Source organism: Myotis myotis, unplaced genomic scaffold (genome assembly GCF_014108235.1).
Source record: "Myotis myotis isolate mMyoMyo1 unplaced genomic scaffold, mMyoMyo1.p scaffold_m19_p_19, whole genome shotgun sequence".
Classification (NCBI taxonomy): Eukaryota; Metazoa; Chordata; class Mammalia; order Chiroptera; family Vespertilionidae; genus Myotis; species Myotis myotis.
Window position 1 is genome coordinate 1,398,980 of NW_023416323.1, and position 26,255 is coordinate 1,425,234.

Consider the following 26,255-nt stretch of genomic DNA (forward strand, 5'->3'; position numbering starts at 1 on the left):
ACTTCTCCCTCTCAGCCTCAGTTTCCCCAACTATAAAGTGGAGATAGATGTCGCTTCCTCACTAGGTTGCTGTGAGGGTGACATTAAATTAACGTGACGTGTGTATGAAGTGTTAGGACAGCTCCTGACACCCAATCATACTTTCTCACACACCAGTTATTTTCCTGTTTTTGCCCAGAGAGGAAAGGGTCTGGCCCATGCACCTTTAACCTCCCTCTTCCACCCCATAGCAAAGTGTGTGTGGGGGGGCACACTTCCCCCTGTTTCCGGGCGGGTCTCTGACTCAGCTCAGGGCACCCCCTACCCTTGCCCAGCTCCCCAAACCGGTCAGGGCCCTTCTAAAGGACTCATTAGAGGGGAGAGGCCCCGATCTGCATTCCCTTCTTCCTTTCAGGATTCCCAGGGTCTGGGCATTAGGGAGGCATTTATTCAAATGTGACCAAGACACCTGGCCCTCCCAGGGCAGGAATGGGGGCGCTGGAGGCAGGTTGGGGGGGGGGTCACATGCTGGGTTTTCCAAGGGCGGAGCCGGGATGCCCGGTGCTGTGGCTGCGGGCGGGGCAAGCTGGTCGCTCCCTCCTCCCTCAGGAGCTGTTGGACCTGTTGTGCCCCCCCCCCACTTCCGGGGAGGGAGACGGCAGCCTCTCTCCTCCCTCTGCCCAGCCACCTGTTTCGCAGGCAGTAACAACAGCGCCCAGAGTGCAGAGGGGAGCGCGCCGAATCCTGAGCCGGTGAGGGGGTCGGGGAGCCGGGCAGCAGGGGGCTGGAGGCTGGGTTTCCTGGGTCTGCGGGGGCGGAGGAGGCTGGAGTTCGGGAATCTAGCTCCCAGGAGGAGCTGAGGTCTCGGATTCCTGGTTTGGAGACGGAGACGAGGAGCCCCGACTCTTGGGTCCCTGGATGAGATGGCATGGGCGCCGCTCTCTGCGTTGGGGTCAGAGCCAAGTCTACGAGGCTCCGGAGAGCAGGGGACGGGCGCCCGGACTCCTGAGTCCCCGAGGGAGAAGGAGATGGGGTCGCTGTGAGGTTGTCCAGGGCTGGGGGGCTGGGAGGCTGCTGGGAGGGTACAAGGCGCCACACCTGATAGAAGGGAGAAACCCATAGGGGGCGAGCTAGGACCCGGACTCAGATTTCGGTCTCGCCTCCGGGGGCGTGGCGCCCTAGGAGCCAGCGAATCCCGCCTCTTAAAACGCCAAGCCACGCTTCGGAATGCTCAGTCGCATGCTTTGAACTCTTAGGTCTCGCCTGCTTGGAGCTCCTGAGCCCCGCCCCCGAACGCCGGGCCCCGCCCCCGAACGCCAGGCCCCGCCCCCGAACGCCGGGCCCCGCCCACCTGCCGCAGCGCCACGGCCATGGGGACGCCGAGCGGCCCCAAGGAAGGGTCTCCCCCGCCGCCGCCGGTCCCAGAACTCAATGTGAAGATTCAACCGCAGGGCGCACCCCAGGCCCGGGAGCACCCCAAGGGCCCCCGCCAGCTGGAGGCCCCCGAGGCCCCGGCGGAGCTTCCGAGCGGCCGAGGAGCTGAGCAGCAGGCGGAAGAAGAGGAAGAAGTGGGAGAAGGCAGCAGCACCGAGAGCAGCCGGGACGCGGTGAGGGGCCGGGAGGGCGGGACCTGGGGGACCCGGGCAGGTGACAGTGGCAGCGAGAGACAGGTATGGAGAGACAGACAGACAGAGGGCGGGGACGGTGAGAGCCCCAGAGCTAGGAAACTCCTGAGACTCAGACCGAGGGGGGGACAGGCACCTGGAGACCTGTGTGCAGAGACCAGATGGCAGAGACCCAGGGGCGGGGAGACGGGGAGACCGAGACCCCAAAGAGTCAGGGACACGGACAGGCCAGAGAGAGCGTGACCCAGGGACAGAAACCCAGAAACAGGGCAGAGATGCTCAGAGAAACAGAATAGAGACAGAATCCTTGAGAGGGAGATACTCCGAGGAAGAGAAGTAGCAATTCAGAGACAGAGGATGGATACTGAGCGGGAGACAGGAAGCCCAGAGAAATGGGGGTAGGGGGGGTAGGGGAGAGGGACTCGGAGAGACCTGGGAGAGAGAGAGATATCCAGGGCCTAGGAGGGCTTAATACCCAGAGAATAGGACCTGGTTAGAGAAAAATAAACATCTTCCTTGGCTTGGCTCAGTACCCCCTTCTGGGACTGTGGGGGCCCCTGGGGCCGGGTGGTCACCGGACCTGCACCCTCCCTTGAATAAAAGTGTAGTGGCTGAATTAGGCCATGGAGACCCCCCGAGGGGTATGAGGTGGGGAACACACCTGTTTAATGACCACTGGGATCCGGGGCTCTCCACCTGACCACACACACCCTCTCCTATCAGGGGGAGGCCCCACCTCCTGAGCAGATCCCAGCCATGCCCCCCACACCCACCCTGTCTAAGGAAGGGGTGCGAGGGGTGGCGCAGCGGCTTCGAGGGCAGCAGCTGGAGGCCCTGACTCGAGTGGCCCTGATGGAGCAGCGAGTGAAGGAGCTACAGCGCCAGAAGAAGGAGCTGAGGATCGAGGTGAGGCTGCAGACTCCCGGGAAGCCTCCCAGTCCTTTCCTCCCAGGGGATCCAACTCCAGGCCTCCAGCCCTCCCGCCCCAGCCCTCCGGCCCCAGCCCTCCGGCCCCAGCCCTCTGGCCCCAGCCCTTGCCTTCTCTTTGCAGATGGAGGTGGAGGTGGCCCTGCTGCGGGGTGAGCTGGCTGGGGAGCGCGTGGCCACCAGGCGGGAGGAGGAGCAGCTCCGGGCGCTGCTGGAGCAGCAGGTGGACACAGAGCAGGGCAGCCGGGAGCAGCGGGAACAGGTCTGTCTGTCATCCGTTTCCCTCCGTGTCAGAAGGATATTCCTGGTGGGGTCCTGGGATCAGGGGCTTCTGGGACCAGGGTTACCCCTATTCCCCAAATGGTGATACTTGGGCTGGGATGGGGGGCTGTGGTGGAACAGAAGCCTCTCCTTACTTCCTCCTGCCTCCCTGACCGTGATGTTGGGGCCTCTTCCTTTGCCCCTCTCTCTTTGGTCTCTTACTGCCACACTGTGAAAAACATTAAACCAACAAAAAAAGAAGAGTCAGGTGGCCGCCATATTGGGGCACTTACTAGCTTCGGCGGTGATTAACTTCCATTCCTGTTTCATATCCCTCAATCTGCTTCCCCATCCCTAGTTTTGAAAGCCCATTCCAGGCATCATATTATTATTATTATTATTATTATTATTATTATTTTGTTAATCCTCGCCCAAGGATATTTTTTTCATTGATTTTTAGGGAGAGTGGAAAAGAGAGGGAAAGACAGAGAGAAACATCGATGTGAAAGAAACACATCGAGTGGTTGCCTCCTGCAGGAGCCCTGACCAGGGCCTGGGCTGGGAGATTCTGCAACCAACGTACGTGCCCTTGATCAGAATCGAACCCGGGACCCTTTGGTCCGTAGGCCAATGCTCAATCCACTGAGCCAAACCGCTAGGGCTATTTATTTCTTTTTTAAAAATTTATCTTTATTGTTGAAAGTATTACAGATGTCCCCCCACCTTTTTTTTTCCCCATTGACCCCCTCCATCCCGAACCCACCTCTCCCAGGCCTTCACCACACTATTGTCTGTGTCCACGGCTATGCATATATGCATATAAGTTTCCCAGTTAATCTCTCCCCACTCCCCCAGCCCTCCACCCCACCTTCCCTCTGAGATTTAACAGTCTCTTCCATGCTTCGGTGTCTCTGGATCTTTTTTGTCATCAGTTTGTTTTGTTCATTAGATTCCACATATGAGTGAGATCATGTGATACTCGTCTTTCTCTGACTGGCTTATTTCTCTTAGCATAATACTCTCCAGGTCCTTCCATGCTGTCTCAAAGGGTAAGCGATCCTTCTTTTTTACTGCTGCATAGTATTCCATGGTGTAAATGCACCACAGCTTTTTTATCCACTCATCTACTGATGGGCACTTGGGCTGTGTCCAGATCTTAGCTATTGTAAATTGTGCTGCTATGAACATAGGGTTGCATGCATTTTTTCTGATTGGTATTTTGGGTTTCTTAGGATATATTCCTAGAAGTGGGGTCACTGGGTCAGATGGCAGTTCCATATTTAATATTGTTTTATTTCCAGTTTTCATGTTTCCAGGTTGCCTCAAAAATGCCACTTGGCTGTTTGAATCAGGTCCCCAAAAGGGTTGTTTCACTTCAAATAGTCTCCACCTACTGCTGTTTTCCATATTATTTGGAGAAACCAGGTCTCTGTCCCTTGGTCAGGATGTGGTCGTGTCCTTTGCCGTGTTCCTCTTCCCGCAGCAGGTGGTGGGTTAGAGGACCAGGCTGATCAGATTCCCGTGCGCTTCCCGTGCGCCGGATCAGGGGGCGTCACCTCTGGTTGTCCAGACCTCAGTGAGGTCACTCTGATCTCGTCCTAATAATCGTTTACCTAAAGGCTTTAACATCCATGCATTGGTGGTCATTGCTTGGACTGGTTAACATTATAGCTTAGAAAATGGTAACTTTGTAATTCTATCAGTTTTTCTCTTTGCCCTTATATGTTGTAATTTCTTTGAGCTGGGTCCAGGCTCCTCATTCACCCTCAAAAAGCCAATATTTCTTCCAGCCCTGATTTCCCTCCTGTAACCTAGACTCGTGTCCTGCTTCTTAAGATACTGGTTCCTGGATGCACCTTCCTCCCTCAGACCCAGGAGTCCAGGCCCCCAGCCCCTCCTCCCTCAGACCCAGGAGTCCAGGCCCCCAGCCCCTCCTCCCTCAGACCCAGGAGTCCAGGCCCCCAGCCCCTCCTCCCTCAGACCCAGGAGTCCAGGCCCCAGCCCCTCCTCCCTCAGACCCAGGAGTCCAGGCCCCCAGCCCCTCCTCCCTCAGACCCAGGAGTCCAGGCCCCCAGCCCTCCTCCCTCAGACCCAGGAGTCCAGTCCCCCAGCCCCTCCTCCCTCAGACCCAGGAGTCCAGGCCCCCAGCCCCTCCTCCCTCAGACCCAGGAGTCCAGGCCCCAGCCCCTCCTCCCTCAGACCCAGGAGTCCAGGCCCCCAGCCCTTCCTCCCTCAGACCCAGGCGTCCAGGCCCCCAGCCCTCCTCCCTCAGACCCAGGAGTCCAGTCCCCAGCCCCTCCTCCCTCAGACCCAGGAGTCCAGGCCCCAGCCCCTCCTCCCTCAGACCCAGGAGTCCAGGCCTCCAGCCCCTCCTCCCTCAGACCCAGGAGCCTTGGCCCTTCTCAGTCACCATAACCAAAGTTGACCTCAGCGACGCCCTTTTCTACATTGTCCCTATCTCACCCTCCCTTCAGTCAGTCACCAGGTCAGAGTCCTGGACCTTGCTCTGCACACTTCTCTATCGTTCACACCCAAGCCTATCAGTCACCATGTCCGGTCCTTTCTGTTCCCTGATCCTCTCTCTCTAGTCTGTCTCCTTTGCAACCCTCCTGCCCAGCCCCAGTGTAGGTCTCCTCTTCATTCTTGGAGGACTCATGAAGGAGCTGGTGTCCACCCCTTGAATCCATCTCCCAGAGATCCTTTCAATCCTTCCACGGCTCCCCATTGCCCCAAGATAAAGGCTCCTTAGCCTGGTTGGCCAAACTGGACATGAGCTGTGCCCCCCTTCCACCGTGGTCTCCCACCATGCTCACTGTCTCTACTCCACCACATCTTCTGCCTCCCCGACCAGAGTTTGCCCCTAAACTTCCCATACGTTTCAACTTCATGGTGCATTTGCAACATGCTGTTCCCTCTGCCCAAAATGCCCTTCCAGCCCCCTCTAACTCCCCAGGTCTTAAATGCTGTCTGATTTTTGAGGCTCACCTTAAAGTCCTTACATCCAGGAAACCTTGGGTTACTCCAATAAAATTGCCCCGCCCCCTGGGTTCCCACAGTCTCTGCATTTCATGGCCCTCATTGCCTCAGGCGGTAACTGGTTGTGTCCCCACCTGGAGCCCAGGGACCAGGTCTCATCCCCCCTCTGGGCCCCAGGATCAATCACCCAGCATGGATGTGTTTTGCATTCATTCATTTCTTGAATAGCTATTTGTATGATGCCTACTACTCTGGGTAGGCCAGTACAAGAGTGAACCAGACACACGGGGTCCTGCCCTCATGGAGCCGTCCCCGGGCAGGGAGGGGTCTGAGGTCCAGCCAGCCTGGCCCTTGCTGGCCTCCGTGTCTGTCCCTTGTGCTCAGGGAAGACGACAAGCCTGGCTTTTCTTTCAGGAGCAGAGGCGGCTGAGCCAGGAGAGGGAGCGTGTGGAGGGTCTTCGCCAGAGACTTCGGGAAGCCCAGGGGCGGCTGGACTCACAGCCAGAGGACCAGCGTGAGCGGCTTCTGCAGAGCGTGCAGGAGGTGAGGGCCCCGTGGACCTTCCAGGCACCCCTCCCGCCTCAAGACCCAGAAGTACAGGCCTTCAGTACCCTCCTCCCCAGAGCCCCCGAACCCCAGCACTCAAATCTGGGTGCTCCTTGACCAGGAGTCCTGGCCCAGCCCCTTCCTCTCCTGAGCCCTGGGGGTCCAGCCCTTTTGCGTTTCTGCCCACAGATCAGGGAACAGCTGGATGTGGCCCAGCGTGCCTACGAGGACCTGGAGTTCCAGCAACTGGAGCGGGAGAGCCGGCGGGAGGAGGAGGATCATCGGGACGGCCCTGGCGTTTGGGCGCTGGACCCTAAGGTCCAGGAGCTTCAGGCCAGCGTGGCACAGCACAGGGTGAGCTGGGCTGGACTAGCCTGCCTCCCTCACGTCACCCGCTGGCTTTTCCACTCGTTTCTGGCCCTTTCTCTGTTTCCTGCCTGTGTCACTTCGCAGTAGTAACGACAATAGCTGATGTTTATTGAGCCTTTACTGTGTGCCGGGCACACAGTGACATTTCATGGGCATTTAGTCATCGAATCCTTACAGCAATCCTAGGTGGCACAGCTTGTTTCCCCCCATTTTATAAATGAATAAACTGGGGTTCAGGGTGTTCATGTAATCTTTTCCAAGGTCACTCTGTCTGTCAAGGTCAGAGCTGGGATTTGAACCTACTCGGTCTTCACCACTACACTCCATGCCTGTCAAACCCGAGTCCAAAAAGACCTCCGCCAGTCCTTTCTGGGCGCGTCACGTCCTAGGGGCTGACTAAGGCCGCTGGGAAAAGCAACGTGTCTGGTTCTGCTTAACACAAAGCTTCCTGCAGTTTCGGATGGCAGAGTTCTCCACCCCTGTGTCTGGGTGTCTTTCCCGTCTCCCTCTTCCTTTCCTCTGTCTCACACAGCTCTGTCCGCCTCGGTGCTATTTCTGCCTTGTTTTCTTTCTCTGTATCTCTGTCTCTTGGGATCTGTCTGGGTCCTTCTTCCTCTCTCTCTTCCGGTTTGTTTTCTGTTTGTCCCTTTCTCTCTCTCTGGGTCTCAGTGTCCCTTGGTCTCTCTGTATATCAAATCCTCCATCCCCTTTCTGGACACCCCCAAGGGAAGAAGGCACCAAGGAGCTTAACTCTGAGTCCTCCCAGCCCCTCCCAGGTCCCGGGTCTCTGTTATGGGGTGGTTCTGTGGGAGCCGCTGGGGACGCTGGGGCAGTTGAGTAACAGGGGCCCTGGGGGGTCCTGCAGCGCCGGATTCAGGTGTTGGAGGAGCAGCTGAAGTCTCTGGGAGAGCAGATGGCAGCTGAGAGCCGGGGGCTGAGCCAGAAGAAGGAGGAGGCCCTTCAGGCCCTGACACAAGTAGGTGGCTCCCAGTCCGCCTGCCCCCCTCCCTGGGGCATCCATCGCCTCCCTGAGGCTGGGATGGCCCATTCTGCCTCGGAGGTGTGGCAGCCTGTCATGTGTTGCCTTCCCCTAGGAACGGAGCCGACTGCTTGAGCTGAATTGCTTCCAGGGAAGCCCTGGCGGAGACTTCTCTGAGCCCAGCCAGGCCCTCACCAAGGTATGGGGATGTCATGCACCCGTCAGCCCCTCCTCCCCCACACCCTCCTCCCGTGGGGGCCAGGATTCTCGGCCTCTAAGCCCTTTTGCCCGTGGGCCTCAGGAATTTGGGTCCCCAGCTCCTCCTCCTCAGGGAACAGGCCCTTTCTCTGTTTCCTGCCTGTGTCACTTCGCAGTAGTAACGACAATAGCTGATGTTTATTGAGCCTTTACTGTGTGCCGGGCACACAGTCCTCCCCACAGTCCTCACTCATGCTGGGAAACTGGACAGCAAGCCCCCATTCCAGCCCTCTTGTGACTTTGGGCCTTTGTTTTTTCCACTGAGAAATGGACTGGCGCTGGAGACCTTGGCCAGAGCATCCTGGAACTGGGGTCCTCTGCGGCCCCTCCAGCTCCTGCTCATCGTCACTCTCCCCCACAGCTCCTGTTCACGCAGAAGACGGACCGCCAGCTGCTGGTGCTCCAGGACCCTGCTGCGCATACGGCTGCCTCCGCCTCTTCCTGCCTCTTCTCCGTTCACAGCTCCTTGCAGGTGCCTCCCCCCGCCCCCCCCCCGACACCCCCCCTCCCCGGAATCCCACTGGACACTGTGTCTTTAGAACTCCCACTGTGGTGTTCTCTGCCACGGGGGCCAGGAAAGGTTGATCAAGGGGAGTTTCTAGTTTTAGTTTGATCAGACTCCAGCTTTATTTATTTATGTTTTCCTTCTGCCTAACCCCCAACCCTCCCCTGGTGAAATGGGAACATGTATGTACACCCAGGAGTAAATTTTATTTTATTTTCTATTATTTTTTAAAACGTTTTTCATTGATTTTTTTTAGAGAGAAAGGAAGGGAGAGGAAGAGAGAGAAACATCGATTGGCTGCCTCTCACACACCCCGCCCTGCTGCCACCAGGGATTGAGCCCGAAACCCAGGCATGTGCCCTGATGGGAATCGAACCAGTCACCCTTCAGTGCTCAGGATGATGCTCAACCAAATGAGCCACACCGGCCAGGGCTGGAATAAAGTTTAAAAGCATCGGAACAGGGCGTATTGATAAGAAGGCCTCCTCTCCCCACCCCACTGGCCCACAGCCCCTTCCCCAGAAGCAGCACAACTTCTTGTTTCTTGAGTATCCTTCCTTCCAGATCTTCTTCTTTTAAAAAATATATTGTTATTGATTTCAGAGAGGAAGGGAGAGGGAGAGAGAGATGGAAACATCAATGATGAGAGAGAATCATTGGTCGGCTGCCTCCTGCATGACCCCTACTAGGGATCGAGCTCACAACCCGGGCATATGCCCTTGACTGGAATCGAACCCGGGACCCTTCAGTTCGGAGGCCGACGCTCTATCCACTGAGCCACACCAGCTAGGGCTTTTCAGATCTTCTTAAACGTGGGAGTCCCACCTTACTAATGGGACAAAGATTTTTGAATGGGTTGCGACTGACTTTTTTAATGAAATAGAGAAGACAGTGGCAGAGGGTGGTGCCTGAGGTGGGGTGGAAGTTAGTGACAGTAGTTTTGTTTCTGCTGTGTGGACATGGAGTTGGTAAGCACTTAGAAATTGGTAGCTCTTGTTATATCATATAAAACTGTTTTTGCAGGAACGTGTGGCCTAGTGACGGAGTTGGCTTTTATTTTATAACTTAATACTCTGTCATGGAGATGGTTTTCCGTTGACGTATTTAGAGCTGACTCACCATTGTTGGTGACTAATAATAGCAATATGAGCAGTAACAGCAAGACTGACGACAGCTGATACTGACTGAGTCTTTAGCGTGTGCCAGACACTGTTTTAAATGCTTCACGTGATTCACTCATTTGGTCGTGCAAAAACTCTACGAACGCCCTGACCGGCTTGGCTCAGTGGATAGAGCTTCGGCCTCTGGACTGAAGGGTCCCAGGTTCGATTCCGGTCAAGGGCATGTACCTTGGTTGCGGGCACATCCCCAGTAGGGGGCGTGCAGGAGGCAGCTGATCGATGTTTCTCTCTGGTAGATGTTTCTAACTCTCTATTCTTGTCCCTTCCTCTCTGTAGAAAATCAATAAAATATATTTTTTTAAAGAACTCTACGAACTAGGTTCTTAGATCCATTTTAGAGGTGAAGAAGCTGAGGCAGAGAGGTGAAGTTACTTGACTAGCTGGCATGTGACAGGGCTGGGATTCGAACGGGGGCACTCTGTCCTCAGAGCTTGCACTCTCACCCACCCTGGGCTTCCACGCGGAAACAATTCTATTATGTCTCTTTTTTTTAATCCCCACCCCAGGGTATGTTTTTATTTCTTTTAGAGAGAGAGGACGAGAGATAGAAACATCAATATGAGAAACACTAATCAGCTGCATGTCCTCTCCCCGCAACCCCTCCTGATGCCCTGACCGGGGATAGAACTCACAACCCTTTGGTCAGGAGATATGCTCCAACCAGCTCCAACCAACTGAGCCACGGGGCCAGGGCTGTCTTTGCTTTTTCTTTTTTCTTTCTTTTTTTTTTTTTTGTTGAGTTTAGAGAGAGAGGAAGGGAGAGAGAGAAACATTGATATGAGAGAGCCCCATCGACTGGTTGTCTTCCGCACGTGCCCTGGACAGGGCTGGGGATCACAGACCAATGCTGGAATCCAGGGGTGGGCAAACTTTTTGACTCGAGGGCCACAACAGGTTCTTAAACTGGACCCGAGGGCCGGAACAAAAGCATGGATGGAGTGTTTGTGTGAACTAATATAAATTCAAAGTAAACATCATTACATAAAAGGGTACGGTCTTCTTTTTTTTTTTTTAGTTTTATTCATTTCAAACGGGCCAGATCTGGCCCGCAGGCCGTAGTTTGCCCACGGCTGCTCTAACCACTGAGAAAACCGGTCAGGGCAAAGCAGTGTTTATTAACATACATTTCATTTTCAAAATTGAGCTATCAGCTGTCCAAGTGTGTATACATTTTTGGGGGGACACCCTGTATCTAATAAAAATATACTATTTCATCATGTGCTCAGAAGAACCCCCAAAAGTAGGTCCTGTTAACTGGGTCAAGGGTGAGCAGATAATGTCTGGGAAATGAACTTTCCAGATAGTTTCCGTGGAAGCCTGATAAAGGTGGAGTATCAGCTGGGTTGCCAGGCAACCGACTCAGAGTCAATAGGGCCCTTCTGAGTAAATTGCTTACCTATAAACACTTCCTGGGAAGCTGTGTCCATTCCTTTGGAGTTGTTTCCTGAGTTATTGGCCCCTGTGGATAAGAAGCTTCTAAGGCCAGGTGGGCCCTGTACCTGCTGATGGGATCTCATACCCACCTTGCCCCTGGGTGTCATGGGGGGGGAGAGGGAGGGGATGTGTGGGGGAGGGCAGACACTCTTCTGTGTGCTTTGCATGAGGTCACGTGTTTGACCCTTGCATCAGCCACAGCGGGCAGTGGGTCGTCGCCCACTTTGCAGATGGGAAGGCTAGTCTGAGAAGGGAGGTGGCCTGCCAAGGTCACACACCCAGTGAGCGGCAGAGCCGGGTTTGAGCCGCGTCTGTCTGTGTCCATGGCCTGTGCCTTTTGGAGGACGAGCGCTTCTAGGGATCCTTCGGGATCCAGTGGGCACCGTGGTCAGCACTGGTTCAGAGGGAGCAACGGGGGCGGCAGGGCACGCAGAGTCCAGGGAGTATTTCTTTCCTCAGCAGGTGAACATACACAAGCAGATAAATGAATGTGTGATCAGCAGGGCCCTCCTCCTTGCCCCTTCTTCTCTCTCTCTCCGAGTGCTAGTAGATCCTCAGATTCCGCCTGGGCTTCCAGGATCATGTCATGTCTAAGAGGACTGCCTCTGCTTGGGTTCAGATACCTGTCCTGACACTTCCCAGCTGGCTGGACTTAGACCCGTCTCTGTGCCTCAGTTTACTTTGCTGCAAAATGGGCGTAATAACAGCACCCACTGGTTAATGGTTAAAGGCTTAGCGTGGGCCTGGTACAAAGTGGGTGCTCAGTGAATGTGGGCTGCGGGGACCCTGATTCCAATTACAGTGATTGGTTGTGTTACAATTATGAGCGTCCTTCTTCTCTCCACGTCCGCCCTCATCTCTGGTTTTGTGACCCTATACTGGCTTCCTGCTTCCTCACTGATGTCTCCATCTTACGTTTTGTCTCCCAATAATCTATCCCCCACACAGCAGTCTTCCGATGTCAATCCTCCCCATCAAATGCCCCCAGTTGCCCCTGGGGCCTCCTCACCTTGGTCTGCCAGCCCCTGCCCACCTCTCCCCACCCTCCCCAGTGCTCAGCTCAGCTGCAGGAGCACTGACCAGCCAATACCTGTTCCTGTCCCAGCACCTTTGCACTTGGCCGATTCTCTCCTGGCCAGCCCGTATCCTTGGACCCTGGGTCAATGTCCAGAGGTTGGAAGGTGACCCTCTTTTAACCCTAATGGGAGGATTTGTTTGTTGATCTTAGAGAGAGGAAGAGAGAGAGAGAAACATCAGTGTGAGAGAAATAACGATGTGGGAGAGCAACATCGATCACTTGCCTTCCATACATACCCCTACGGGCGGTCGAACCCACAACCTTTTTCAGTGTACTGGGGCGACATTCTAACCTCCTGGGCCACACCGCAGAGCCAGGTTGCATTTAATTGTCATATTTATTTAAATATGTTTTTATTTATCTTATTTATTTTTTTGTTAATCGTCACCTGAGGTTATATTTTTCCATTGATTTTTAAGTGATAAGAGAGAATCATTGATTGGCTGCCTCCTGCATGCCCCCTACTGGGGGTCGAGACCACAACCTGGGCATGTGCCCTGACTGGGAATTGAACCCTGACCTTCTGGTTCACAGGTTGACACTCAACCACTGAGCTAGGCTGGCCGGGCTCCATTGATGTTTAGACATAGTGGAAAGAAAGGGGAGAGACAGAGCGAGAGAAACATTGATGTGAGAGAGACGCATCGATTGGTTGCTTCTTGCAGTACCCCGACCAGGGCCGGGGATTGAGCCTGCAACCAAGGTATGTGCCCTTGACTGGAATCGAACCTGGGACCCTTCAGTTTGAGGGCCGACTCTCCAAACACTGAGCTAAACCTGCTAGGTAGGGCTTTATTGATTTTAGAGAGAGAGGAAAGGAGAGGGAGAGATAGAAACATTGACGAGAGAGAAATATCAACTGCCTCCTGCACATCCCCCTATTCCCCCCCCCGCCCCCGCTCCCTTACCCCCCCCCTCCCCCACACTGCCCCCTGGGGATTGAGCCTGCAACCCAGGCATATGCCCTGGCTTAATTATTTTTTTAAAGTGAACATTCCCCTCATTCAAAGTTCAAAGGGCATTGGAGGTTATGCAGAGAAAAGGCTCTTCCGCTATTATTTCCGTCCATTCAGGTCATCTGCTGGGGGCAGCTGGGGTGACCAATTTCTCTGTCGTCTTGGAGATGTTTGTGTTTACACATTCTGTCATGTATACATTCTCCCCCTCTTTGTGCATAGATGTGTCATCTTCACCCTGCTCTGTGCTTGCTTTTTTTTTGTTAATCCTCACCCAAGGATATTTTTCCATTGATTTTTAGGGAGAGTGGAAGAGAGAGGGAAAGACAGAAACATCGATGTGAGAGAGACACATTGATTGGTTGCCTCCTGTATGTGCCCCGACCAGGGCCTGGCCAGGGAGGAGCCTGCAACCTAGGTACATGCCCTTGACTGGAATCGAACCCGGGACCCTTCAGTCTGCAGGCTGAGGCTCTATCCGCCGAGCCAAACCGGCTAGGGCAGTGGTCGGCAAACTGGCCCCTTGAGTGTGGCTCTTCCACAAAGTACCACGTGTGGGCGCGCACGTACAGTGCAATTGAAACTTCGTGGCCCATGCCACAGGGCCAAAGAGCCACATGTGGCTCTCGAGCCGCGGTTTGCCGACCACTGGGCTAGGGCCTGCTCTATGCTTTTATCTTGGAGACTATTTTCTCTCTGGATATAAAGAGCATCCCCCCTTTTACTATATGGACTGTAGACTTTTCCATGGTGCGGAAGATCCCTGGTTTATTTTCCCTGCCCCCCTCTGTGGGCACTGTGGTGGCCTCCCGGCTTCTGAGGGGAATGACCTTGAACTCAGGTCATTTTGCATATGTATGAGGATGTCCATATGATATAATCCTACAAGTGGAACTGGAGCTCAAAGATGTATGCATTTGTCATTAAAAAAAATAAAAGAGCCAAATTGGCCTCCATAAAGGTTGTTCCAATAGAACCCTCTGCCCTCTCCCCCCCGCCCCCCCAATTTGTGGGAGAGTGTCTGGGTTTCCCACATGCCCACACACAGTGGGTTTTTTCTTTATAGTTTTATCAGGACATAGTTCACACACCATACAGTTCACCCAGTTAAAAAGTATAATTCAGTGGCTTTTAGTATATTCAGAGTTGTGCAACCATCGCCACAACTTCAGGGCATGTCCATTACCCCAGAAGAAACCCAGACCCCTTAGCCATCACCCCTCAGTTCCCTCTCTTCCCCAGGTCCCTGGCAAGCACTAACCTACTTCCTGTCTATGGATTTGCCCATTCTGGACATCCCGCCGTGGGGTCCTCTGTGACTGGTCGCTCACTCGGCGGCATCATGTGCAGGGTAGCTTTTTGATCTGTGCCTGATAGATGGTGGTTTTACTCGTCAGTCAGGCCTCTGACTTCCGGTTGAGATTGAGCATCTTGTGTGTTTTCAGGGCTCCATCGGCCTCCAAAGGAATGGAAGCCTGTCCCGGAAGAGGGGAGAGAGATTGAGCCAGAGGGGATCCCCCCGACCTCTGTCCCTCCATTGTACTGGTGAGGACCCCCTATCCCGGCATACCCTCCCCCCTTCCTGCAGCACAGGATGGAGGAACTTGGCTTGGATGCCTGTTGGGGCGGAAGTGGAGGGAGTGGACAAGGGAGAATCCCAGCCTCCTAGCCCCACCTCTCCTCCCCCAGGACCCCTGGAGGCCTCAGCCCTCCCACCAGCAGCAGGAGACTCTGGGAGACACCCACTCTATCAGCTGCTGAACTGTGGCTCTGGGAATAGGTGAGACATCCCGGAGAAGGTGGGAAGATGGGGGGAAGAGGCAGGGCCACTGTAACCTGCCCTGGCCTCTGTCCCCTCCTTCTAGCTGTGGGGCGCTCTACCCAGACATCGCCCGCATGGAGCGGCTCCTGCAGCAGGCTGTGGCGGAGCGGGAGCGGCTGCTCAAGGCCAGGGTGAGACCCCAGACCCTCCTGATTAGGGTCAGGAGATTCAGTCCCACCTCTTCCCTCTGACCCAGGAGCCCAGGCCCCCAGCCCCTCCTCCCTCAGACCCAGGAGTCCAGGCCCCCAGCCCCTCCTCCCTCAGACCCAGGCGTCCAGGCCCCCAGCCCTCCTCCCTCAGACCCAGGAGTCCAGGCCCCCAGCCCCTCCTCCCTCAGACCCAGGGGTCCAGGCCCCCAGCCCCTCCTCCCTCAGACCCAGGGGTCCAGGCCCCCAGTCCCTCCCTCAGACCCAGGGGTCCAGGCCCCCAGCCCCTCCTCCCTCAGACCCAGGGGTCCAGGCCCCCAGTCCCTCCCTCAGACCCAGGAGTTTAGGCCCCCAGCCCCTCCTCCCTCAGACCCAGGAGTCCAGCCCCCCAGCCCCTCCTCCCTCAGACCCAGGGGGCCAGGCCCCCAGCCCCTCCTCCCTCAGACCCAGGGGTCCAGCCCCCAGCCCCTCCTCCCTCAGACCCAGGGATCCAGGCCCCCAGTCCCTCCCTCAGACCCAGGGGTCCAGGCCCCCAGCCCCTCCCTCAGACCCAGGGGTCCAGGCCCCCAGCCCCTCCTCCCTCAGACCCAGGGGTCCAGGCCCCCAGCCCCTCCTCCCTCAGACCCAGGGGTCCAGGCCCCCAGCCCCTCCTCCCTCAGACCCAGGGGTCCAGGCCCCCAGCCCCTCCTCCCTCAGACCCAGGAGTCCAGGCCCCCCCCCTCCTCCCTCAGACCCAGGAGTCCAGGCCCCCAGCCCCGCCTCCCTCAGACCCAGGGGTCCAGTACATTTCCCCCCCAGATCTTATTGGTTAGTATCATCATTGACTCTTTCCTGAACCCACAGGAAGGAACAAGAAGGACCACAGAAGGTTCCTCAGGCCCCGCTGTTCCTGCCATCATGGTCAGTCTCCTACCCTCGCCCCACCTGTCCCTTGCTCCTTTTCGCCCCCTGGCCTCTGCCCTTTCTTACCTCACCCTTTCCTCTCCAGGGGCACAGAAACGTTTCCTGGGCTTGGCAAGGGAAGGGGAACTAAAAAGACGTAGCTTCCGTTCCCATTGTGATTGTCTGTACCCACAGGCAGTTGTCCTGGGGCACCATGTCCACTTCCCTGTACCTCACTTTCCTCTCCTGTGAGTGGGTGACAGTGTCAGCAGTTACTGCAAAATGAGGGCAGCTACATCCTGGGGCGTTTAAAAGTCATTTAAAATTTTGTGGGATTTTTTTGTTTATGTTTGGTTCTTTTAAAATACTGTTCATTGTAGAACTATTCAGGCATATGCAGAAGTAGAGAGCATACACCCCCAGATGCGCACCACGCAGCTTCAGCGATGAGCAGTGTTGAGTCTTGTTTTGGTTGCCAGCTTTGTTTACTGACCCCACACCGACTTCCCACTCTGCAGTGGAATATTTTACATCCAATTGCAGATATCCTATCATTTCACCCATTCCTCACTGTGCATCTCCAATATATGAGTATTTTTTAAGCATAAAAATCCCAGTCATTACTTATCAAGACTATTAATTCTGTGGCATCCTAATACCTGGTCCATATTCACATTCCCCTAATTGTCTCCAAAGTATCACAGGGACTGTGGTTATTTCAATCTGGATCCAAACAAAGCCCTCACAATACATTTTTTAAATGTCTCAAATTGCTAAGATTAAAAGTCCTCTCTTTCCACTTTTTAAAAAAATCCTCACTTGAGGATACGTTCTTTTACTAATTTTAGAGAAAGAGGAAGGTGGGGGAGAGAGAAACATCAATGTGAGAGGAACATTGATCAGTTTCCTCCTGCACACGCCCTGACTGGAATCGAACCTGAAACCTAGGCATATGCCCTGACCGGGAATCAAACCCATAACCTTTTGGTGTATGGATGACACTCCAACCAACTGAGCCACCCGGCCAGGGCCCCACTTTTTAAAAAAGTATATATAATATATACTTTTATATGCATTATATATACATTTTTTTAATTGACTGCAGAGAGGAAGGGAGAGGGAGGGAGGGAGAGAGAGAGAGAGAGAGAGAGAGAGAGAGAGAGAGAGAGAGAGAGAGACATCAATGATGAGAGAGAATCATTGATTGGCTGCCTCCTGCATGCTCCCTACCGGGGATCGAGCCCACAACCAGGGCATGTGCCCTGACTGGGAATCAAACCCTGACCTCCTGGTTCATAGGTCAGTGCTCAACCACTGAGCCACCTCAGTCGTGCCCCACTATTTTTGTTGTTGTTGTTAATCCTCACCTAAAGATATTTTTCCATTGAATTTTAGAGAGAGTGGAAGGGAGGGGGAGAGGCAAAGAGAGAGACACCTTGATGTGAGAGATACATCGATTGGTTGCCTCCCACATGGGCCCCCACCTGGGCCGGGATGGGGCCTGTGACTGAGGTATATGCCCCTGACCGGAATTGAACCCAGGACCCTTCAGTCCGTGGACCGACGCCCTATCCACTGAGCCAAACTGGCTAGGGTCCCACTTTTTTTTTTAAATGCCATCTTTTAATGGGAAAAAATCGAGTCTTTTATCTTGTAGGGTTTCTCACACTCTGGATTTAGCTGCGAGGCTCCGTATTAAAAGGATACGTTGACCTCTGCGTTAATACATTTCTGTTGTAAAGAAGGCGACAGGGTGGGGAAAGTGAAGCTCACCCTTGAGCCCGCCTCCCATCGCGGCTGCGGAGGCGCAGGCGTTTTCTGCGGTTAAAGAGCCTTAGAATTTTCTTACACTTTCCCACGTTTTGTGAACTTATTTTTCTTGGAAGTGAGCACATCGTTCCCAGCCTGCTTTCTGTTTTCCCAGCCATGGGTGCTTTCCTTCCTCATTTCTCCTCCGTTGATGGGTGGCAGCAGTAACCAAAGTGACAACCCCTGCCCTCGGGGAAGCTGGCGTTTCTTGGGAGGGGGACAGCCAGGAAGCCGCATGTGTCATTAAAATAAGGTGCCTGTCGGCTGATAAGAGCCAGGGAGTAGATAGAGCCCAAGGCGTGGCACAGCCACAAGCTCCAGCTCATTAAAAATGAAGGCCCTGCTTCGTGGCAGCATCACTTATTAACTAGAGTGTCCCTGGGTTCGCACTAAAAGGAGAATCACCCGGTGGGAGAGCCTGACAGAAGCAGCCCCAGGGGGAGGGTGCTGGTGACCCCGAGTTCAGTTCAGGGAAACAGGCTCTGAGAGGGGCAGGAATTCTGGGCTGACACAGGTGGGCAGGGGGGGGAGTCGGGAGTCCCGAGCCCATCCGGTTCTCCTGGATCAGGGACGACTCCACCACGTCCTACCTGGGTGGGTCACCTCCTTTCTAAAGCCTCAGTTTTCTCATCTGTCAAATGGGAACAATAATGGGTGGTTTGGAGAGGAACCGAGGTGATGGCTGAGATCACTCAGTACAGTGCTGGACGCACTGGGGGCCTTCCGTACACATTGGTGATCTGTAGTATGACTGTGTGGATTGGGCGACATGACCCGTACGCTTCCAGGCCCCAGCGGGTGTCCTTTTAACTGTCCCTGCCCCTCCTGTGCATTCTCCGTGCTTCTCATTTCCCCGCTCTTCTCCTGCTCGCTTTCCCTGTCTCCATCCTCGGGGTCTCATCTGTTTCTCACCCCTTCTTGCTCGGGCCTCGCTTTAGTGTTCTCAGCCCTTGACACTCACAGCGTGGTCTGTGGACCAACAGCATTAGCATTCCTGGGGCTTGTAAGACGTGCAGAACCTCACCCCACCCCAGACCCCACCTGGGATGACTGAGTCTGAGGTTGCCTGTTAACAAACGCCCCCGTGGCTCTGCTTACACGCTGGGCTTAGCCATGCCCAGAGCCTCATGACTACAGGGTCATTTCAGTCTCTGCAGGGATCATTCGGGAAGAGGAGGTCTGATGGGCTGGGCCTGGGAACAGTAGAAACTTTCGTGGCCTGAATTTAATTCTTCTCCCCTTCCTGGCCACGGGAGACGACCACTGCCTGGGAGTCCCGTCTTGGTCAGCTCTGGCTGTGTGACGTGGGCGTAGTGACAACCTCTCTGAGTCTTGGTTTCTTTCTTTAAAAGGGGGATAAAGCCCTGGACAAGTAGTCCAGTGAGTTAGAGCATCGTCCCAGTACAAAAAGGTGGTGGGTTCGATCCCCAGGCAGGGCACATACAAGAATCACTGGCGAATGCATAAGTAAGGGGAACAACAGATCTATGTTTCTCTTCTCTCTACTGAAAAAAACAAAACAAAAATGGGGGTGATAATGTGTTTACCCCCAGAGGGTTTGAGTGGGCAGGGGAGTTACCCCTATAACGTGCTAGGATAGGGAATAGTCACTAATTTAATCACAACAACAACAATAATGGAACCCGTGCTCTTGTTTATTGATCACTTGCTGTTTGGTCCCTGGTTTGCAGGGCGGAATATGGGGGTCCCTGTGGAGACCCTCACCGAGGGGTCCCTCACTCTCTGACGTGCCTTTGGTGTTTCAGGGTGAGCTGTTAGGTCTTGAAACCCTGGGTTCCGGTCCCAGCTCTGCCCCCTGAGCTCTGGGTGACTTCAGGTAGATTACTTCATCGCTGTACCCCCGTTTGCTCCTCTGTAATATGGGACTCATAGTAGCCCTGTCCCAGGGGTGGCAGTGGGGAGTCAAGGAGTTGATGCTGGTACATCTCTGGCAGTTTCATAGTCAGTAAATGTAGCTGTCAGGTTCATCATTATGATTGTCGTTTAAAAAATATATTTTTATTGATTGATTTTAGAGAGAGGAAGGGAGAAAGAGAAACATCGATTTGTTGTCCCACTTATTTTTAAAAAATATATTTTTATTGATTTCAGAGAGGAAGGGAGAGAGAGAGAGAGAGAGAGATAGAAACATCAATGATGAGAGAGAATCATCAATAGGTGCCTCCTAACCGCCGCCTACTGGGGATCAAGCCAGAAATCCGGACATGTGCCCTGACCGGGAATTTGAGCCATGACCTCCTGGTTCATAGGTCAACGCTCAACCACTGAGCAACACTGGCTGGGCTCATTGATTGATTCTTGTATGTGCTCTGACCCGGGATCAAAGCCACGACCGTGGCATATGGGGACCACATTCTAACCAACTGGTCATTGTTAATAATACTGTTTAAAGGCTGTAACAGGCCTTGCATGTGTGCAGCTGTGACCAGCTTCCCTGTGGGCTCCAGGCTTCAGGACTCGATCCTGACCCCATGCTGCCCCCTTCGCTTCTTTCCCAGGCCCCGCCCACGCTCCCACCCCGCCCTCCTGTCCCTCGGGTCTTGGATCTCCGACAGCACCTGGAATGCTGGGGCCACAACCCCGAAAACTGCCCACATGTCCAGGTGTCTGGGGGCTGCTGCCGTGGGGCCCTGGTGAAGATGGGTGGCCGCATCAAGACCTGGAGGAAGCGGTGGTTCTGCTTTGACCGCCAGGCCCGCCGTCTGGCCTACTACTCCGGTAAACACAGCCTGGCGCTGTGGGCCCCAGGGTCCTGGGACAGCACACTCAGGGGCCTTCCCCCCAGACACCTAGGGGTCCCAGCCCCCACCCCCCTTCTCTCTTAGGCCCATGGGTCTGGATCCCCAGGACCCAGGAGTCTAGACCCCCCTACTCCCCAATCCCCCCAGGGCCCAGGAATTTGGTCCCTACTCCTTCCTAACCAACCACAACTCAGGAGTCTGGGCTCCCACCTCCCCCAGGACCCAGGAGTCCAGATCTCCACCCTCTTCTTCCTCCTATGGAAAGCCAGCCTCAGTCACATGGATCAAGTTTTGTACAGTTCTGGGTCCCAGACCCCATTTTCCTAAGATACCCAGGAGGAGTCAGACCCAAATTTTCATCCCCCCCCCCCCCCCCCCCCGCCCCCCCGCCCCCCGCCCCATCACCAGGAGTCTAGGCTCCTCTCGCTTTTCCTGTAGGGGAACCAATGAAGCGGACCTCTCCGTGAGTGTCAGGGACCAAGGCATTGAGGGACCTGGGATTCCAACCCCATTCACTAGTCTTGTCCAGCCTCCCCACCAGTTTCCCATTTAGCACCAACATTCATTCACCCTCCAACTCTAGACTTGGGCCCAGTGACCCCCACCCTGCCCAGCACACGCGCGCGCACACACACACACACACACACACACACACACACCCCTCACTAGCTCTGTTTCTTCCCCACCCCCCTCTGTCAGATAAAGAAGAGTCCAAGCTCAAAGGCGTCATCTACTTCCAGGCCATCGAGGAAGTCTATTATGACCACCTACGCTGTGCTTTCAAGGTGAAGTCCCGCTTGCTCCTACCCTGTCCTGGTCTGAGCCCCGGCAGTCAGGCCTTAGCTAGTCCCCGGGAAAGGCCCTCCACAGCCCCCACTGTCGGGGTACTCCGTCCAGAACAGGGGATCAAACAGGTCATTTCACTGCAGGGGCCAAACATTAAGAGTGCACTCTCTGGCTATCAGCCACTGTTACTTTTCTTGGAGCAAAAGATTTAGAGCAGCGGTTCTCAACCTGTGGGTCGCGACCCCTTTGGGGGTCGAACGACCCTTTCACAGGGGTCGCCTAAGACCATCGGAAAACACATATATAATTACATTACGATTCATAACAGTAGCAAAATTACAGTTATGAAATAGCAACGAAAATAATTTTATGGTTGGGGGTCACCACAGTATAAGGAACTGTATTAAAGGGTCGCGGCATTAGGAAGGTTGGGAACCACTGATTTAGAGCAAAAATTTGGCAAACTGATGCGAAGCTGGAGATACATTACTGAAGACGGCAGGGTGAGGGCTGGGGCAGCCTGGGAGCATCTAGGAGACAATGGCCTCAGCTTCGGTCCAAAGTTGCCAAATGGGAATGGGCCCCATGTCACATCATTTCTTTTTTCCCCTAGAGGACTCAGGAATTCAAATGTTTTGACAGTGCAGAGCCACCCGATTTAAATATTGGGAACTGGTCCAGTGTGTAGAAATAGGTGGGGAAAGCAACCAGTTGGGACATCAGGGAAGTGACTAACTTCCTTTTGCCAGCCTTAGTTTTCTCACCTGAAAGATGAGCACACTTCAGCCCATTTCCTCAGAGGTCAGAAGGCTAAAGTCAGGTGATGGATGTAAGGGACTTACTGAATTCGGGTTTGGCACCTAAGAACTCAGTGACTGGGTTGTAGAACACACCAGCTTTCCCCAGTTACAAACCAGGGAGACCCACATTTAGTAGGGGAAATCTGAATGCTTAGATTTCTAATATAGGAAAAGTTAGGGATTCCTCCTTTTAAATTCCTCTCTCCCCAGATTCTAAGCCCCTCAGATGTGTTAATTCATCTAATCCTCACAACCCAGTGAGGTAGGCAGCATTATTTAGGAAGGCGGATGGGGAAACAGATTCTAAATAACTTGTCCGATGCCACCCAGCCTGTATAAGTCCCAGGGCTGGGGTTCCAGCATGCATGTTCCCTTAACCACCTCCACTCCTCCACTTCTCCCAGAGCCCCAACCCGCGCCTGACTTTCTGCGTCAAAACCTATGAGCGCCTTTTCTACATGGTGGCACCCAGCCCCGAGGCCATGCGGATTTGGATGGACGTCATCGTGACCGCGGCCGATGAGAACCACGTCCCCTGAGCGGCACCACCCTCTTGGGGGACGACCGGCGAGGCCCCGCCCACTCCGGGAGCCTGGCCCCGCCCCTTTGGAACTCCGCTGGGAATTTTGCGGGCGCTGCGCTCTGCTGGCCTGAGCCGCGCTGTTCTTCCTGGGCTGCAGGTGTCTTCCCCGGACGGATGGACGGACGGACGGACGCCGGGAAGCCGGCCCTGGGGCCCTGGGGCCCTGTCGCTGGCAGGAGGAAGATTGCGGGGGCGGGAAGGAACTATTTATTGGTGCTCCTGTATATCGAATTAAACATGGAGGAAAAATTGGTGGTTGTTTATTCCAACCCAGGCCTTTGTGCCCCTCGGTCCCTTAGGCAGGTCATCCGAGTTATAGGTCCCTCTGAGAGCCAAGTATCCCGCAGCCGTTCTCTCTTTAAAAATGGAGGCTGTCAACTAAGGTCAGGCTGGAGGAGGGGCGTGGAGAAGCATGGGTTCTTAACCTGTGGGATTTTATTTTTATTTTATTTTTTTAGTTGAGGGCCCACCTGCTTCCACTCTTTTTGATTTGACTGTGCTCTTGGCAATTACTAGGCGCTCCTAGGCTCCTGCCCTCCAGGCCTTGGCACATGCTATTCCCTCTGCCCTGCCCTAACCAGCTAGCTCCTCATTCTTCAGGGCTTAGTTGGGAGGCTGGTCCTGACTGCCAGGCTGGGTCGGCACCCCTTGGAGCTCCCCTGTCTCGTCCCTGCACACCTAGGTTATCACGGGTGATGGGTTTATGTCCCTACAGACTGGGAGCTCCATGAGGGCAGAGCCAGGGCTGTGCTGGTCACTGCAGTGTCCTCAGCACCGTGGGGCACATTTCATTCCGTGAAAGTGAAACAAAACCAAACCAAAACCCCAACTTCCCTTTCACCTCTTGGTTGTTATATATACTGTTGCTTTTGCTTCGACAGCTTTCCCCACTCCACCCAATTTGTACTCATCATTTCAGTTTTAGCTCAGATGTTTCCTTCTCCAGGGAGCCCTCCCTGATTCTCGAGGCTGAGTCAGATGCTTCCTCTGGGCTTCCCATCCCAGCTCTGATCACTCATCACAGCCTGATTGCTCTGGGTCATCACTGCCGAGGAGTGTCTCCGAGCTGGATGGGAGCCCCGGAAGGCGAGGACGGGGCTGTCTCGGTCACTGCTGAGTCTCAGATGCACAGCAAAGGGCCTAGACAGCCGTGGGCAAATTACGGCCTGCGGGCCGGATACAGCCGTTTGAAATGAATACAACTAAGAAAAAAAGACCGTACCCTTTTATGTAATGATGTTTACTTTGAATTTATATTAGTTCACACAAACACTCCATCCATGCTTTTGTTCCGGCCCTCCGGTCCAGTTTAAGAACCCGAGTCAAAAAGTTTGCCCACCCCTGGCACAAACTAGGTGTTGAGGGAATGTCTAATGGCTGAATAAATTTATGGGAAAAAGATGCCGAGACTGGGGACAATGGTGAACAAGGCAGACATGCTTTAGGTTTGACCCTAGGTGTCCCCTCCAAGAAGCTCTCCCTGCTCCCTGGGCTGTGTCAAGGGGCTATTCTGGGCTCCCACAGTCCCCCAGGCCCCCCCCCCCCCCACAGTGACCACTCTAGGCTGTCACTGTGTGGAGACAGTCTCCTCCCCCTCTCTCCCCCCCAAACTCTGGCATTCTGTCCTTCTGGGACCTGGGTGTCCTGTCTGTCCTGTCCCAGGATTCCTTGAGGATCCAGAATTGGTACTTCTGAGTTCCAGGAATGCTGGCGCCCTAGTCCCCAGGCCCTCAGTGACCCCAGGTGGCCCTTAAGCCCTACCTCCAGGTGGGAGATGTCTGTGTTCTTGGGTCAGTTCATCCCCCAGCCCCTCTGCATATGGCACGTACTGGGCCGGCTTGGTGGCCTGTGACCAGTGTGGTTGACAGGCCCCCGTGTCAGAAGAGCCCTCTCAGGATGAATGCTCGGTGGTTGCTGCCTGGAAAGTCTTAATTTTGTATTTGAATGTGTGTTTTGTAAGTGAAGTCTGGAGCGATGTGAAGCCTGAGTTGGGGGATTGGAGCCTCGGCTCCATCTCCCACCTCCCCCGAACGGGTTCAGTCTGCCTTCCCTGCCCTGCCCCTCCCTGTGACCCCTGCCACCCTCCAGCTCCGGCAGGGCCTGGGTGCACGTGGGAAGCTCAGGGTCAGGCATCTCAGGGTGGGACGTGGCAATGGGCAGCTGGTGGAAGGAGGACCCACAGCCAAGGTTGCTCTAGTTGTGGGGCAGGGTCTCTAGACATCTGTGAGGGGCTGTGCTCACTCCACAAGTATCCCTGTGCCCAAGGGAACATGACATTGAACACCACGAGGGGCCCAGAGAGGTGGTAGAAGGAAGCATTTCTATTTTTAAAAATATATATATTTTATTGATTTTTCACAGAGAGGAGAGGAGAGGGATAGAGAGTTAGAAACATTGATGAGAGAGAAACATCAATCAGCTGCCTCCTGCACACCCCCTCCTGGGGATGTGCCTGCAACCAAGGTACATGCCCTTGACGGGAACCCTTCAGTCCACAGGCCGACACTCTATCCACTGAGCCAAACCGGTTAGGGCTATTTTTAGTACTTTTAAGGGCACTCTTTTCTGCCTTTTGAACTGGGTCCCCAAAGTTTCATTTTGCACTGAGCCCTGACCCCACCCCTTCTCTAACACATCCCAGACGGTACATCCCAAAGGGATTGGGCCTGAGACAGGCCGAGAACGTCACTGGGCTGAGCCTGCCCTGTCCCAGGGGACAGGAAACCCATAGTGGATATGGCCCCAGGCTTGTCTGAGGCCCCGGCGTGAACTCCAGTGCTGGGGCCTGCCTCCACCCTGACCCCTCTGTGCATCCATCCGGGGACCAGATTCTAAATCTTTTTCCAGTGACTCTGAGGAGAAGAGCCGGGAAGAGTCACTGAGCAGGTTAAACAGAGGCCCCACGTTCAAACCTCCCTCTGCTCTCTGGTCTGGGGCCAGGTGGGGGTCAGCGCCCAGAATCTGGGCAGGCCTGAGCAAGAGGAGGCTCCCCACCCTGGGTCCCATTCCCTCCCAAGACGCTAGTTCTTCTGGTCCAGCCAGTTAGGGTTCCTCCCTGAAACTCTCCCACGCGGCTGGGGCCTGCAGGGCCTCCTGCGTCTGAGCACACGATAATAATAGCATTACCAGCCAGCCTCTCTCCACCCCTCCAGAGAGGGGTTTTCAGACCCATTTGGCAAAGGAGGCAGCCCAAGTTCAGAGGAGACATGGCTGTTTGAGGTCACACAGCAGGGAGATGGCAGAGGCAGGATTAAGATCCCAGACTTGATACTTTGCCCACTGCCTCACTCCGCCATGGACACACTCCTCCCTTTATTATAGGACAGACACCTCAGCGGCTAAGAGAGGTGAAGACACTTAGCACAGGGTCACACAGCAAAAGTGGGGCTGGGATTCCAGGCTGGGAGGCAGGGAGGCGGGGGCAATGCTGAATGACCTCACCAGCAGTCATTCACTTTCTCCCTCATCATGATGCCAAGTGACCCCACCCATGTGACTGAGGTGCTAGTCATTGTTGGGAATTGGGGGGGGGGGGGGAGCAATGGGGTCTGGGGGACAAATAATATCTCTACCGGCACAGCTGCTATTTTT

At 54.6% G+C, this 26,255-nt stretch overlaps 1 protein-coding gene across 3 annotated transcripts; it reads left to right on the forward strand.

The window, feature by feature from the left end:
* The first annotated feature begins 587 nt into the window (after nucleotides 1-587).
* PHLDB3 (pleckstrin homology like domain family B member 3) lies at nucleotides 588-22,913 on the forward strand. Of its 3 annotated transcripts, XM_036345533.1 has the most exons (16): nucleotides 589-731; nucleotides 1,236-1,586; nucleotides 2,328-2,510; nucleotides 2,656-2,793; nucleotides 6,183-6,311; nucleotides 6,504-6,668; nucleotides 7,549-7,659; nucleotides 7,778-7,861; nucleotides 8,282-8,392; nucleotides 14,520-14,619; nucleotides 14,764-14,854; nucleotides 14,940-15,027; nucleotides 15,886-15,942; nucleotides 20,253-20,472; nucleotides 21,195-21,280; nucleotides 22,486-22,913. In XM_036345533.1, exons 2-16 carry the CDS (start codon nucleotides 1,350-1,352, stop codon nucleotides 22,618-22,620), a joined length of 1,935 nt encoding a protein of 644 aa, XP_036201426.1. In that variant the 5' UTR covers nucleotides 589-731; nucleotides 1,236-1,349; the 3' UTR covers nucleotides 22,621-22,913. The 3 variants fall into 3 exon arrangements, with proteins under 3 accessions (XP_036201427.1, XP_036201426.1, XP_036201428.1); XM_036345534.1 differs by lacking the exon at nucleotides 6,504-6,668 and having other exon boundaries at nucleotides 588-731; XM_036345535.1 differs by lacking the exons at nucleotides 2,328-2,510; nucleotides 2,656-2,793.
* Nucleotides 22,914-26,255: the final 3,342 nt, after the last annotated feature.

Bases quoted from the DNA above. Each gene is read 5' to 3' on its own strand.
- PHLDB3 (XM_036345533.1), top strand. From the start codon at position 1,350: ATGGGGACGCCGAGCGGCCCCAAGGAAGGGTCTCCCCCGCCGCCGCCG. The intron at 1,587-2,327 runs GTGAGGGGCCGG...CTCTCCTATCAG, and splicing joins CCGAGAGCAGCCGGGACGCG to GGGGAGGCCCCACCTCCTGA. The intron at 6,312-6,503 runs GTGAGGGCCCCG...TTCTGCCCACAG, and splicing joins TTCTGCAGAGCGTGCAGGAG to ATCAGGGAACAGCTGGATGT.